The 16,586-nt window shown below is 37.7% G+C and overlaps 1 protein-coding gene across 15 annotated transcripts in view; it reads right to left on the bottom strand.

Moving 5' to 3' along the window:
- The window catches only part of SPIN1 (spindlin 1), a 55,532-nt gene that overhangs the window by 8,229 nt on the left and 30,717 nt on the right, over nucleotides 1-16,586 (bottom strand). For all 15 annotated transcript variants that reach the window (XM_072859527.1, XM_072859528.1, XM_072859533.1 and 12 more), the window contains one exon: nucleotides 5,084-5,132. In XM_072859527.1, the coding sequence (XP_072715628.1) occupies nucleotides 5,084-5,132 (49 nt within the window). The remainder of the gene's footprint in view (nucleotides 1-5,083; nucleotides 5,133-16,586) is intronic.

The raw sequence follows: 16,586 nt of genomic DNA, 5'->3' as shown, positions 1-16,586 counted from the left end.
ACTATTTTAGCCCTTGCTACACTGAATGTCAAAAGTAAAACTCACCTGATTAGGTCTCAAAGCACAAGGTTACCTGGCAGTATTATAACTTTACTGCCTTGTTGGTCTCTGCAGAATAGTAAACACAATTCCTGCTCCAGGAGGAAGAAGTCAGTGGAAACATTACCGGTGGCTGACTAAAATTCTTCCAAGGCATTTGTTTTCCCTAACCTGTGTTTTCACCTGAAGGAAATTTAGCTTCCTTCTGCATTTACAGATATTTTTGACTCCAAGTATTTTTAAAGACACATGGTAGCAACAACACTTCTCTAGCATTCCTTTTTAGTATAGCAAAAGAAGAATGATATGTAATGGTAATGGCAATAGACGGGATACTCCTTAATGTGGAAAATAGATTACATATACTTTTTTGTCTTTCCTCTATTTTCATGGTAGTTGCATGGAAATTCCCTCTGGTGAATAACAGTATTTGTTGTGATCAACAGTCATGTAAGCTATTTCACAGTTTCAAGTAACTGAAAGTGTTATACAAGTTTTATTCTACCCAGTTATTAAAAACACTAGTTGACAATTTTGAATACAAATGGAAGAAACTAAGGAACATTATGGCAGTATATTGGTGATAAGAAATGAATATTGTATCTATTCTAGCATGTTACAATGTACTTATTCCTAAAAAGATTATTTAGAGGGTTGACTGATCAAAATTCTCATGAATGTCAACTAGTTGTAAAATTTTTGGGTTACTACTTGTAGCACACTTCATTTAAAAGGCAATAAAATATGCACACCATTAGCATGCTTAAAAGCAACATCTAAAAGAGAAAATCAGTTGCAGAAAACCATATTCTTCCTTAGATTAGAGACAGTGACCAAAGATAAATGTCTCCAGGAACGATGAACGCTCTCAGAGAAGTTCCTATATGATCCAAAAGAGACAAACAACAATCATACCACTGAAATGCTGGAAGCAGTCTTGCAGAATAGTGGACTCACTACATGACATTGGAATGCATAACGCTGAAGATGTAATCATAACTATTAAAAACAAGATGTATGATTCCTTCAGCAGCTTTTCCCACCTCCAGACTTTCATTCACCATGAAAATCTTAGCAGGGGGGTTTGTCAAATTTCACTTTTGTTATCAAATGATCTTTTCAGCAAGATCAAACAAGTTTTTGTATTCCTGACTTGGATAGCACAGATTATTATAGGAACTCCAACCTCTTCCAGTTAAGAAGCACTCTCCCACAAAGTTGGTTCTAATTTTATGCAGAAACTAGAATGCATTTTCAAATTCTAGTTCTTACTCAATTATATTTTTTATTACTTTTTTAAATTGCAATAGTCTCAGTAATAGTTTACTATTACAAAATGAGATGAGAGATCTGGTTCTCAGCACAATAAAAATGAGTTTGTTTTGCATGCAATTAATTTATTTAGTTCTAATGAATCATAGTTCCATTCTAAAGCAGAATAAAACCAACTGAAGATAAAAAAAGTAAAAATAGACAAAACAATGTCAGTTTTAAACAGTTTGTTTATGCTGCTAATCATCTCATAATTGAAAAAGGTAAAAATAACACTGTTCATCTTCAACCTCACAGTCAATTTTACTTTCTGCCTATAAAGCATAATCCACTGTAATGTTTAAATTGTAACAATTAAGCAAAAAGCTTCACACTCATTTTAAAAAATACAATGGAAAAAGACTACATAACTGAGTTCAAACTGGTAACTACCTTTAAAATGCCTCAGAGAGCAAAAAGCATTACAAATTTAATTACAAGTCAAGTACCCGCCAGGTGTACTTGCAGTTCAAATTTTTGTTTGAAGGTTCTACTACTGAACAGCCATTCACTGTCATTTGCAGTGGTACATACTGTAAGAAATGAGATTTTTCAAACTAGTAAATTACCACAGAAAACCTGCTTCTTGCATCTGAACATGTGGTAAGAAAGCAAGCATAGGTTTCTAACTATCAATAAATAATAGCTATGAATATACTTCCATGTAAGACAACCAAGTAACCAATGCAAACCTCTTGTCTCCTCAACAGTGGGTTATTTCTGTGATACACCAAGTAACATAAATGTACATAAGCTTCTATGATGCTATATCCATAAGGCCCAACACATTTTTTTCCTTCTGTTTCATTAGAATTATCTTTAAAATTCTACAAAGATTTGCCTTTGAAGATTGGATAACAATTTTCCTGGACATGTAAAACATGCAGCCAGGAAAACTAGAAAATAGCAAGTCCTGGAAATAGCTCTTGACACATCAGACACGTCCTCATTGTAAATGGCCCTTCAGTCCCCAAAAGTTTCAGATCCTCTTCCTTAACTTGAAGGTGTAAGCTGCTAAGTAAAACCTAGTTATGTGAAAAGGTTTCATTATCAGAACCAGATACTTTATTTAGAAACTTTATAGAGACTACACAGGCAGAAAGAAATCTTCCCTGATTTTAAAGTTGTATTTATATGGTCCTCACACAAACTTTTATTTGGCAGCTGCTACCAGGGAAACCAATGTAGTGCAGAACTGCACAGGACTGTTAGCAGAAAAATCAACTGTTACTTCAAGGTTGTGCTTAGAAAACAAACTAGCATTTATAAAAAGGAGAATGGCAATTCCCAATAACCTATCAAGTGAAGTTATCCATTTAGGTTTGGCTGTTGTCTTTTTTTTTCTTTTTCCTGATCATCTCATCTCAGAAAAACACCACAGGGTAGAACTAAGGAAAAAAACAGAAGGGTGAAAGAAAACCATACCCCTCAGATGTGCAAAAAAAGGCACAACTGTGAAAAACAGGAAGGAAAACTGTAAAACAGTATAAATGCAGTACAGCAGCAATAGTCAGTACAATTTCAAGTCTTTCATGGTGCCAAGCAGAAAACAGGACCCAAAACTTATTACAATAGTGATCTTATCAGACTATCATTAATAGCAGAATGGTGAGGAGAGAATTGTTATTATATACTTTTCACAATATTCAGACTATGGGGCACATTAGTTGAGGCAAAAGTTTTGAATTGCTTTCTGCACTCCCTCAAAAGCCATCATACAGTTGTTAATTTCATCTTCAGATGCTGCAGAAACCAAGATTACAAATTAGCTTAAAGTGGGATCAGAAATTCAAAATGGTTAAGTTCACTTGTAGTTAAATTGCAGGTATAACCTGCACCTCAAAGTCCTTGAATTGCCAACTACAAGAAATCTGGAGAGCCTATGGAGAAAGGATTGTTTTATACTCACACTATTTCTTGTACTCCTTCCTTATGCACACCAAGAGTGGAAAGACTGAGATCTGGGAGATTACTGACTGATCTGATGCCAGTGAGGTCAGCTTCATATTGGCAGAGATCACCATTACCTACTGACAGAGCACTTGGAAGAACTGCCCTATAACCATGGGAACCCTTTCCAAAAGGCTCAACAGTTAACTACCATTTAGTAAAGAGTTCAGAAGACTCATCCACACTGCTCATTCTATCATGTCCTCAATTACTGAGTCATGCCCTGTTCCATCCTCTTGGATCCTTCCTCTGCCACAAACCTTCTGAAGCTAGTTTAAAATCTCCTCAATGGTCTTAGAGTGCCAGTAGGCTTGTTCCTCTTTTTCTTTAAATGAGGAGTAACTCAGTCTACCATAACAGCTCAGAGTAGTATCAGCATATATTGTTACATGGTCATTCATATCCTACTCGTTTATGGTAAACTACTATGATCTACTACTCTGCCTCATTCTCAGACAAGTCAGTGAGCAGCACACAAGAAATCATCTTGGTTTGGTACAAAAAAACCTTCACTAAATAATTAATAAACAATTGAACTAGGCTAAATTAACATAAAACTAAGCTGGATGCGCAAGTTAAATGCCTCAAAATCACGTCACTTAGGATCAAAACTTCTTATGCCCCATAAAAGCCTTTATGCTAACAAATTTACAGCCTATTTAAGTATTCAAATAACTGTATATCACCACAACAATAAAGACAAATCTAGCCACCCTCAAGTACAAAAGGCAACCCACCTCTGATAGTCTTCCCATCATACACTCCTTTCTCTGAGCGGTTGAAAGAGAACAAGAGAAATTAAGTTTTAACCAACTCTACCTGCCCCTAGACAAATAAATGTTTCTCTTTGCCTTCTATGAAGATAGACAAGAATGGACAATGATGAGCTGGTGGAAGGGATTAGAGCAGTTTTACATCAGGTGTTGTCTCTGGGAAACAGTTAACACTGTTAGCAGTGATTAACTATGTTAATTGTAGAAAACACACCTGCCAAACAAATGGCTTTTGATTGACACACCGCTACACAGCTTTACACTTAAAATACAACTAGTAACATTTAGTAAGTTTCACACTTACCCAGTTTAAATTTCTCCCACCAGAGATGCAGCCAGATATGATATCTCGCTGTTTAACACTAAGACCAATTATGCCCAGGATATTACCTCTATTTTTACACAGCTACTCACCAGCATTCAGCTGCTACTATTTAAAAATGTTGTAGAGGGAAAAATACATGCCATGAATGTGTAGGATAAGCAGATATCCTTGACACACAAACAGCAGCCTCCTTACAGAAGTATTTCAGTATATTCTTTATTTTAGAAAGGTGAAAAATCCTTTTCAAAACTACAGTTGTAGTGAATGCAAGATTAGTTATTTCTAAGATTATTTCCAGACTGAGTTATTAGTAAGCATGCTTTGCAGTTTTTATTGGCCTGGCGACAACACACGAACTCTGTGCCAGAGACCAGAGATCCTACAGTACACGTGGCTGATTTCTGGCTCGCTACTCCTTCTCTCTGAATTCCAGAAAGAATTCCAAAATTGTATTCAAGGATAATTTCATATTAACAGTCAAAATGATGTTTAAAACTATGTGTGGGCATTCTTTCCTACCACCCTCCTGAAAGAATTAAAAGTCTGACTCTACACACATATACAGACTGAATATTATTTAACATGGTTTTCAAGAGCAAAGCGAGTGCAACAACACAGATATATTTCTAGAACAGTACTTCCAGTTACTGAGAGCTGTACTTCAGTAAAAATATGAACAACTTACTTGTGGGAAGTTCTTTTCTTCATCATGCTGGCAGACACTCCTGCATGACCTACAATATAAATGATGATGGAATTATTGAAAAATAAAGTGTGTATACAATGCCAAAAAAGCCACCTTCTACAAAAGTCTTCCTTTTGAATGTCAAAACGTAAAGAATCCAAACACTTCATGTTATGACTGATCAATGAACTACTACAATGGGAGAAGGCTCTGCAGAGACAGACACAGGCTACATGCTCACGAAGCTCAGAGGTGAACAGAAGGGGTCACTGACCACAACTATTAAAAAGAAAGCTGAACTTAACACAACAGGGTCATGTGTGGTCTTTGTTCTAGGAAAATGGCTATAACTGAGATGATCAATCAGCTACAAGAGTTAAGCAGATCAACTGGCTGTGTAACTTTTTATCCTTGAATTAAGCAAAAGGGTGCAAATACATGTCTTCCTGAGTTAGCCAGACCAGCATTGGGAAGTACATGCGCATCTCAGGCTAACAGAGCACATAGAAACCAAACAATGAACAAAGAGAGCTTTGAGAAGAGCAACAGGGTGAGCTGGTTTCAACCCATGTATTCCTTCCCAGCAACTGGATACACCCTGTGCTGTGATGGTGAGCACGTTATGGAGACCAGTAAATAGAGTCACATTTGTATTGAGATGCAATTGTATATTGCAATTATTACATTCTGCTAAGTACTGGTGATTTTATGGTTGTAACATTCTGCTAAATCAAAAACTAGTGCAATGTCAAAAAAAACTTTAAGAAAAAGGTATTGAAATATTAAACCCTCCTTGTTTGCAATATGTAAGAGAACCTGGTCAGGAGAGCGGTGAACTCTTGACACTAACTGGCATCATGGCCATGATAGTCTGTGACATGATAGGCGGTATATTATTTACTAGCAGTTCAATAATACTGGGAATTCCGATTTAGCACTTTAGTCATGAATAAGAGCCTAAGAGCAGTGACTTGCACTGTGAGTAAGGACAGGTAGTGAAAAGACTGTCTGCAGACAGGCCCTTTACTGTTTAGAGGGTGGTAAAACATTGTGAGTGGCAACAAAAGCTGGAAAAAGCTACCTGATAAATTTGAAAAAGAGGAATGGAGAAATCCTAAGTGGGATTTTTCATGCATAGAACACTGCACTGACCCCAGTGATATTTTGGGATGAATATGAAAAATGGAAAGCTTCTTATAAGTTGGAGAGAGGAAAGGGGAAAACAGGCTTGTACTGCTTGTTAGAAAGCTACTTGTGACATGTGTAGGGATCATTTACTAAGGTCAACTCCAATAGACCCTGTTAAAGTGATGGCTGCCATGTATGCTGAAGATGATAAATGGCCAGGAGATGTCTGGCTTGATCCCAATTCTCCCAGTCTTCTCATTGTACTGGTTTTGGCTGGGATAAAGTTAAATTTCCTCACAGTAGCTAGTATGGGGCTGTATTTTGGATTTGTGCTGAAAACAGTGTTGATAACACAGGTAACAGTTTTACTTACTGCTGAGCAGTGCTTACAGGCCCCTTCTGCTCCTCAGACTGCCCCACCAGCAAGTAGGTTGGAGGTGCACAAGAAGTTGGGAAGGGACACAGCTGGGACAGTTAACCCCAACTGACCAAAAGGATATTCCATACCATATGGCATCATGCTCAGCAATGGCATGGGGGCCACTGCTCAGGGACTGGCTGGGCGTCGGTCTGTTGGTGGTGAGCAATTGCTTTCACTTGCATCACTTGTCTATCTTGGGTTTTATCTTCCTGTTATTTTTTTCTCTTGTCCTTACAATTTTTAAAAATTATTCTTTTTAATTATTAAACTGTTTTTATCTCAACCCATGAGGTTTTTTCTCACTTTTACCCTTCCAATTCTCCCCCCATCCCACTGTGGGGGAGTGAGTGAGCAACCAGGGTTAAACAACAACACTCATGATGATTATTCATATGATCAGGAAAAAAATGTAACTTTAAAGTGGTTGGTGCAATGATAAAAAAAATGAGGGCACACCAGATGCATCCCCTTGTGACAGGTTTTATCTTCTTAGAGTTAGTTAATTTATCTCCAAACTAAATTTTCAGCTAAACCAGCATATACACCCCTAGAATGGATGATCTGTTTATAGGGAAAAGGAGCAAATCAGGTTACCCTCACCCTGGAGAAGGCTCAAGGTTTAGTACTAAGGACTGGGGATTCTCCTACAAACCCTGCATTTCAACAGACAGACTTGCTGTGGAGCTGTGCTGTCTGCTGGGCCAGGCAGCTCCCTGCCAGACACTGGGGAGGGATGGGGGGGGGGGGGAGCAGGCAAGGGAGATGGTGGTGGGAGAATACTCAAGAGCTGCAAATCACCATGCTGAAATCTGCCATCTCAGACATGCTGGACAGATCTGAGCCTATAGGTCAGGACACCAAGGCAGCCACCAAGTCTCCTGGGCCCTACAGCACAGAGAAGCTTGGTCAGTCATGGGCTAGCTGTGTGGGTTTTTACAGGGCTCAGGACAAAAGGTAGTGAGGTGGCTCACACCATCAAGAGGCCACTGTGATAGCCACTGTCACAGTGCAATTGCTATATTATGATTATGTTGTAATTTCAGCTTATTGCTCTGCTAAATCAGAATGCTACATAATGTTGAATATCTTCAATTGGTATTAAAACATTAAACCCTCCTTGTCTGCAATATCAAAAGAACCTGGTCAGAGTGCTGGACTGACACCTGTGCAACTCTAACATCTCATGTGTATGTAGAAACATGCCCAGAATTTCAATTATGGATGCTTAAATTAACACCTATAGAGAAATATTTGAGTTTCCCTATAGGTCTAAACAAACCCAATTCTTTTAAATTTAACACTATGTGCATGTTCCAAGCACAGCTTTGGAATATATATGTTGAAAACTTTCACGACAGGAGTAACGTCACACAAGAGGCTCAAGCACTGAAAGCACCATTAACCTTCAAAGTCTTCGTAAATATTTTAATCTTTGCATTTTCATGTGAAAAAATTAAAGTGGACATATACAAAGTTACAGAAATGGCAGAACTAAAATAATACTACATCTTATATTTACAGCATAAGCTCATGTCAAATCCTCAGGAACCTGCATTTCCAGCTGTAATGACATCTGAAATGTTTGGGTTTAAAAAATTAAGCCTTACATAGCAATCACTACAGTAAAGATCCTATTTGCAATTTTTGACTGTTATAAAGATCAAATAATTAAAATGCATGTCTATAAGAACTGTTCGCTGGAAATTAAAAAACAGTATCACAAAGCCTGATTAGAAACCCAAAGACTCTGGGACTTGACTACAACCAGTAAACATGCTTTCTGATCGCACTGTCAGCTACCTCTTCTGCATATGAGGTGGCTGCGTTTTATTAATACATAATAAAACCTGTTTTATTAAAAATATGGTGGTGTTTTATTAAAAACAAAATACTTGGAAAAAGAAATCTATTCTTATAAAGTACAGGAGCTGCACCATCAGAACGTGAACACACATGTTTTATGTTTTACATTACTGGCTGATGAGAAAGTAATATTTTGGCTAAATCAGCTCAAGTAGTTAAGAACACTACAGAAATAACACCCACGTATTCTGCAGAATGGTTCGGCACAAAACTTGCTTTCTGTCCTCCGCTCAAGGACTCTGAACCTGAGTGTAAGAGGGGAAGTCCAAGGCATTTAATCTTCTGAAGTGAAGAATAGGAACTCTAGGTGTACACAGAAAGATTTACTATAGAAGCTGTAATAAACATAAAGGAGAAGCTATGCAGACCTCTGGGAATAGGTGTTTGCCCTGTTCACTAACTTCTCACCTTTGGAACCTTGTATTTTTGATAGGATTCAATTTGTTCATTTATGTAGTGAGCTCTAAACCAAAGCCAGCTAAGACAACTAAGCACTGCTCAGCTGCTTCTGTCAGTCAGTACCTTAAGATAGCTCGCAGTTTAATACACAAAGTTATGGCATTTGGATGTTTAATATGAATATAACAAGCTTTCAAGAATAGCAAGTATTTGAAGATCCTAGGACAAACCCACTCTCGTTCTGACTACATGCCTGTTTGCCAGAATTCACCGTTGTATTTTGCACTGTCTGAATTCAGTGATGTCTCAAGGAGATGTAAACTCCTTTTAAAGACATCTCAGGTTACACTATTGAATTGCATAGCACTTCACTTGGCTAGACAGCTGCAGAAATTGTAGCAAGAGTTCACTGAATCATGAACATTTCTGTCCCCTACCACAGCAATAAATAGGGGGATGGAAGAGCACAGAATCCTTACATTTAGCATATTAGAGTAACAAGGTCAAAATCAGAATTATCTGATAAATCTGCCTGCCTGATTCCTTCTTTGACCAGGAGAATTCCTTCAGTAATAGTTTTTCTACTGCTACCGGAAAGCTGCAAGAACTCTGAGCTACTCACAGGGCCAAATTTCAGTAACATCCAGAGTTGGAAGTTGTATCTAAACTTTGGGGAAGAGGATGGCACAGAGAGAGGGAAGCGTTCAAGATGTCAACAGTGGCACTTTATTATTTATCACTCAGGACATCATCTTCCTTAGTGCTAACAAGATATACTCAAATAGTACAGCTATAATCCTTGCAATCTTCAGGGATGATTTTGAAATCAAGACAAAGAACACAACTTAAGCGCTTCATGCACATATAACAGTAAGACAGCTTGATGTAGCAGCTGCATTGTTAAACACACACACATGCACCCTCCCCTACCACACCCCCAAATTTCACTGCCTGTTCCCCCTTCAGTCACCAAAAAACAAGGATGATGTCCAGGTAAAATGGTAGTAACACACCAGACCTATTTCAAACTGCTTTTTCTCCCATTTATTATCAAAAGCATCTAAAACAAAGTCATGCTTTAAAATAACTGCTAACACAATTAAAGATATTATTTATAAAAAACAATTAAAAAATCAAGCAAATGCAGTTTTTATACCTTAGGAAACTAGTTCCACACTTGAAGACCATGTATTACATAATGCTGTAACCCTCAAAATTGCATAAATAGGATGCACACACTTCAATCTGTTTAACAGCAACATGTGAAAGACCATTTCCCTAACAGGAGCTTACACTAAAGTCCAGTGATGGCACAAAAAGACAGCATGTTCCAACAGACACAAGCACCATTAGTAAAAATGTAACAGGTATGCTGAACAGCCCCTGTCACACAGAGGAATAGCTATGGACCCCAAAGTACCTCTTTAACTATTACCTCTTCCTTGCAAAATATCACCTGACCCATGCCAAGGTAAAACATCTGTTTCAAGCAGCTAATGTGAGGTAGTCTTTGAATGGCTGCAAAAACTATTCCTTTGAAGTGGTAAAGCCCATTGTAACCAATTCATAAAAATATTTAGAAATGCTGTTCAGTTTTTATTTTCCCTACAGGAATTAAGAAATTAATTGGAAATACTAAAATTATTCTGATGTGTGAGGATATCTTAAGTCCTGTGTATTTTGCTTTTTCGCAAGATTAAAGAAAGAAGTAAAGCTACCATAAAAGAAAACAGACATGAAACTTATCTTTGTATGGCAAGAAATCAGCTCTGCAGAAGGCTCTTCTTTCCCAATTTATAATTGCCACGAGCTTGTAGAGTTTCTTTACAGAGATATTTATTTGCATGACATTTTAGTGAACAACATTTTAGTGAGCAATGCCTATGATGTCTTATTGACTTAAACATTTTTTGAGAGAAAATACATTTTTTTAAGTTAACTTTTAATATACACATATGTTGGTGATCTTCTCCTTCACCTAGTGGTTGTGGAACATAAAGCAGCAACCTGGCTATATAAATTCTCCTAAAACCTCCAGTACTATCTAAACAGCTTAGGATAGAAGTCTAATTAGCATCAGTCATTCTCTGTCAAGTGCCCAGTTCAAAGCAGACAGGCATTTAAAAAATCCCAAACATTTCAAGGGCAGCATCTTCACGCATTAAAGAGAAAAACACATCTGCATACCAAGTGGTTGGGGGTCAAACACAGTTTGGTCACAAGTGGCAATGTGACTTCAAAGATGTTAATACTAATTAGAGAACAATAAGGAGAGTAGTTATATTCTATACAGCATGAATGCCATTGACTGAATGGGTTTAAATTCACATCCTTTTAACTACAGAGACAAGTTCTAACTAGAACACTTGATGAAATTCTGTATTTTAGGTAACACTCAAAATACTCTGTACAACTAAATTGCTCTGAATGTAACAGTAGAAAAAAATAATACTGAACAAAAATCAAAGTAAACGATTAGTTTTAGTCTTTTCTGTAATAAGCAGTGATGACTCAAACTTTGATGGATCTGAGGAAGGAGAAAATATTTATGTCTGAGTCTCATAAGAGCACAGAAACACATTTTTTGTAATAGAAACTGAACACAAACTCCAACTCCCAGTCAAGAGCAATGGAATTAAGCATTTAATTGTCATGTGGTCTGTGTTTTTTGAGGCTCAGTTAATTCTGCTTGTAACAGATCCTTAAAATAAAACCTTAAAATTTAACAGTAAAACTAGAAACCATGTTTCTGAATACTTCTACTTTACTATAGATATAAGACAGACAAAAAAAGGATAAGACAAGACCCACTAAAACAAACACTCTTTCAGGACGTTGACTCCAAGGGAAGTATGCATGCCATTTCAGCTGGGGGGGTATAGGAGGAGAGAATAGGGAGAAGGATGGGAGAAAGCTACTGGCAATGTTTTTATTATTGTCACATCAGATGGCACCCTCCATTCAATCCAGGAAAGTCAGACAGACTCTTCAAAACACACCACAATCTTATTTCTCTGAATATCCCCTGTGTTTACAACAAGCAACAAAAGCTGGATGTTTTAAGTTATATTTCAGATTCTTCTGTGGCAACAGCAGTAATCCCACAGGAATTACTCTGTATCTGGAGGCTACTTCAGAATTAGTTTCAGGGACCTAAGAAATATGTCAACATGCTTATTCACGCCTAGTGTTGCCCAACCTCAACTTAAGAGTCTGGGAAAGGAATAAAGTTCTTTTAATCAAAGTAGACCAGAATTACAGAGGTAAAATGAATTGACTCTGCCAGAAGATTTCACTACAATCCTAAGAGAGTTGTATCTAGGAGTGGGATCTCTTTTCTCAGATCACAAAGACAGTACTGAAACAGTTTACACTTGCTTTTAAATAGGAAAAAACTACAAAAGCTTGTATATGACTTAATGTCTCCAAGTTCTTTTCTTTACTAAGAAATTACTTTGTTTTCAAACCATCCAGTAAAGGCATTATAATTGCTCCTGACCATTAGGAAGTTTGATGGGATTCTGTACCTCTGGGAGATAACTGCTAGGAAGAACTCTAGAGGACCATGCTTTCCACTTAATACAGCATTAAACAGGTGATCTGTTTAATGCTAAAAAGACTAAAGACTAAAAAAGGCCATATCTAAGTGTAAACACAAGAGTAATCACAACTTATTTTATAATCAATTATACTATATCATGTTAATTAAAAAAAAAAAATCTGTATTTCCCTATATTGGAGACAGACATACACTAATTAGAGAGACAGGCACACTGCCATGAATAGGAGCAGCTGGCTGATCTACTGAAACTATATCCTGGAAAGTGACTCTATACTTTGACAAACTCGTAGAGGCTGTAGCCATGTACTCTACTGTTGTGAAAAAATAAAAAGTCTAGCCTTCCTTCTTTTCTTCAGTCCTACCCTTTATTTCTCAAGATGGAACTATGAATTATGTTTTCCAGCAGAGACAGATTTCAAAAGTCTAGATATTTTAATCAAATGTATCTCTTCTTACGTCTACTTTACAGCATATTAAAGCACTTCCTTTGTAGGCAGACAAACAGGACAGATCAAAACCGACTTTTTCAAAGAAGCCAACACACCTGTAATGTCACTGATTGATTTCATCCTGTTGTAGAGACTTACCAAAGTCAATTGCAAAAAGCTTTGGTAATGCATTAGATTTTGTAACAGTAATCATATTGGCCTATACAAAAACCTGACAAAACCCCTAGTTTATCTATACCTCCTGATAGTTTTCTGTAGCCTGTACATGATCCAAGAGTCTCCTAGAATCCCACAGTTTTATGATTTTACATGATTAACAGATCAAATACAAAGTTTGTAAGCTACTTCCATGCTTTCACCATATCTTTTAATCAGGAGGAAAAATGAATAATAGGAAGACTATACTAATGTGGTGTTATCTACTCCCAGATGATAGCAAATTTATAGGCAAGACTTAAATACTTATTTTCCACTTGAAGTATCTAGCTGTTCGTAAACACATGTTCTGAAAAACTATATGTTTCTGTCGTTTCTTGGAAGTGGCAACCATCTTTAAAAAAGGTAATAAATGTCAAAACAAGATATTTGCATCAATAACACTGCAAAGCACAGCAAATCCTGTTTAAAAGTTACTTGTTAATGTACAAGACTTTCTTTCACAGCTGTTCTAGTAAATCACAGAATGGACCTTTAAAGATCACCAACCCCGCTGCTGGGGGAAGGACCTTTCACTAGATCAGGTTGCTCAAAGTCCCATCAAACCTGACCTTGAACACTTCCAGTGATGGGGCAGCCATAACTTCTCTAGGCAACCTGTTCCAGTGCCTCACCACTCTCACTGAAAAAAAATTATTCCTTATATTCAATCTAAGTCTACCCACTTTCTGTTTAAAACCATTGCCCCTTATCCTGTCACTACAGACCTTGGTAAAAAGCCTCTTCATATAAGCCCCCCTTATAAATTGAAAGGCTGCAATAAGGTCAGCCCAGAGCCTCCTCTTCTCCAGGCTGAACAACCCCAACTCTCTCAGCCCGTCCTCATAGGAGAGGCGTTTCAGCCCTTTGGTCGCTTTCATGGCCCTCCTCTGGACCCGCTCTAAGAGGTCCATGTCTGTCTTATGCTGGAGGCCCCAGAGCTGGACACAGTACTCCAGGTGGAGTCTCACAAGAGCAGAGTAGAGAGGGAGAATCACCTCCCTTGACCTGCTGGTCACACTTCTTTTTATGTGGCCCAGGATACAATCAGCTTTCTGGGCTGCAAGTGCACATTGCTGGCTCATGTCCAATCTTTCATCCACCAGTACCTCCAAGTCACCCCCAGTCTGTATTGATACTGGGGATTGCCCAAAGCCAGGTGAAGGACCTTGCACTTGGTCTTGTTGAACTTTATGTGATTTGCACAGGCCCACTCCTCAAGCCTGCCAAGGTCCCTCTGGATGACATCCTTTCCCTCTAGTGAATCAACTGCACCTCTTAGCTTGGTGTAATTTGCAAACTTATTGAGGGTGCACTCAATCCTACTGTTCTATGTCATTGATGAAGATACTAGATAGCACTGGTCCCAGTACAGACCCTTGAGGGACACCGCTCATTACTGGTTTCCAGTTGGAGATTGAGCCGTTGACTGTAACTCTTTAAATACAGCAATCCAGCCAACTCCTTAGCCATGTAACAGTCCATCCATCAAACCTGTATCTCTTCAATTATGTAGGTAACAAATGTCATGCTCATCCCTGCTGTTATTGTCATTACTAATTATTTCAAATAAAGTAACTGTCAAGTTCAGTAATCACTTTACTATGGTAAATCCTTAATGTTCCCAAATAAGAAAAAAAAAACGCAACCCAAAACATCACCATGACCACTTTGAAAGTCTATAAAAGGTCACAAAGATCACTGACGTAGTTAATCCGAATGCACAGAACACTGCCACAACTGCAGGACTAAAACTCATTCTTCCCTAGCGAATAAACTTTTAACGTAAAACTAAGGAAGAGTATCTCTTCACCTGTTTGTAACTAAATTCTCCTCCTAAAAAGAGGGCCAGTTGCCACCTAAGCCACTCTGTCACTTTACCTGGCTGCACTTTTGATAGCTTTCTCTTCTAGAGACACTTTTTAAAAAATAAAAAAACCCCGAACAACTAACTCACTATAATCTTAATTTATATCACATTGCAAGGCCTCTCTTCCAGCCATCAAAATCATCATTTTATAAACTTTGATGAACTCAATTACTGCATTTGCTGTTCTTTTCAAAGGAAGAATTTGACCACCATCAGTGAAACCACTGCTGTGATAAACAAACATTCTGCCTGTCTTGCCCAGTAGCTGCCTTTAAAAGTCCCATGCCCAATCTTCATTGTAGAGTGGGCTATGTGGTCCCCTAATGATGTCTGCCTGCTACACTCTTTCCTAATGCATACCCATAATCAAGAAATAAACAGCAGATAATTCCATACCCCCCTTCCCCCCAAAAAAAGCAGTAAAAGCTATCTAGCTTCAGCCCACCATATATCATCAGGAGGAGGAGCAACAACAGCGAGGAGGTCAGCAGCTGTCTTCCTCAAGAATATAATAGCCAGAGGCTGAAAGCTGGCAAGACCCAAGCCTAGGCCAAGACCCTAGGCCACACCTATGCCAAGAGTTGAGGCAGACCAAATGCGTATGATTTCTGGGTTGTATTTAAGTGACAGTGATACTACGTTAATCAAATGAATATAAGTTAAGGACTTCTCAGTTAAGATTAAAAAACTTCACAGAGAAAAAGATAAAAAGACAAACTAATTGTTGTATAGGGATATTAAAAAGCAAAAATGGCATCTAAAGTGTGTCAATTTTAATGACAATTTGGCATGGTGCCAGTTATAGGACAAACTGTAATGACCAAATAACGGAAAATGTGACTCTTTAAAGTAAGTCTATGAATTATCTCTTTTTTTTTTTTAAAGAGTCAAAAGAACAAATAGGAAGCAAAATTTTCTTCTCAACATATTTAAGTAAAATGTCCTAGCTTAACTTTTTCTGGTTTTCAGAAAAAAATCCTGACACATAATCACCCTCTATGTAAGTTTCACATTATGACACTTCAAATCTGTGCTGTAGTTTTGTTGTTCATTGCATGTCACATTAATGTAGTTAGATAAAATTCTTCTAACAGTTGCCTTAAAAATCTAGTTGTCTGAATTCTTTGAACTTGGGCACAGTGCCCAGTTAATGCTTAGAAGTCACCAAGACTGAAGTTAAAGTACCAGGTCAAAGCCTGCTCTCCTTTTCTCTTACAAATACAATTCTACTCCCACAGGTATTCTGCTAGTGTCAAGAGAAAGGATGATTCATCAGCTGACAGAATGAAAGCTCACTGAACCAAGCATTTTAAGACTTTGTACTGGGTCTCTCCTTTGAAACCATTTATTAAAAATATTTGCCTAAATTACCTTTGACATCAGAAGATGTTTCAAATGAGTGACAGCAAGTTAACATTAATGTAAGCTAATCACAGGTAAACACAGTTTTGAAAGTTTCCAAAGGGTTTCAGGGAAATTTTCCAGTATCAGTTGCTTCAGTTCTCAATGAATTGAATGAGTATTTGAAAGCACCAAAATGGACTATTGCTTGGGTATTTTAAAAGTTAACCAAACTTTCCCAATTATACATGACAGTTCCTTGAGATTTTTAGAAA

This window comes from Ciconia boyciana, chromosome 4, assembly GCF_034638445.1.
Source record: "Ciconia boyciana chromosome 4, ASM3463844v1, whole genome shotgun sequence".
Taxonomy (NCBI): Eukaryota; Metazoa; Chordata; class Aves; order Ciconiiformes; family Ciconiidae; genus Ciconia; species Ciconia boyciana.
This window is presented reverse-complemented; position numbering and strand designations above follow the sequence as displayed.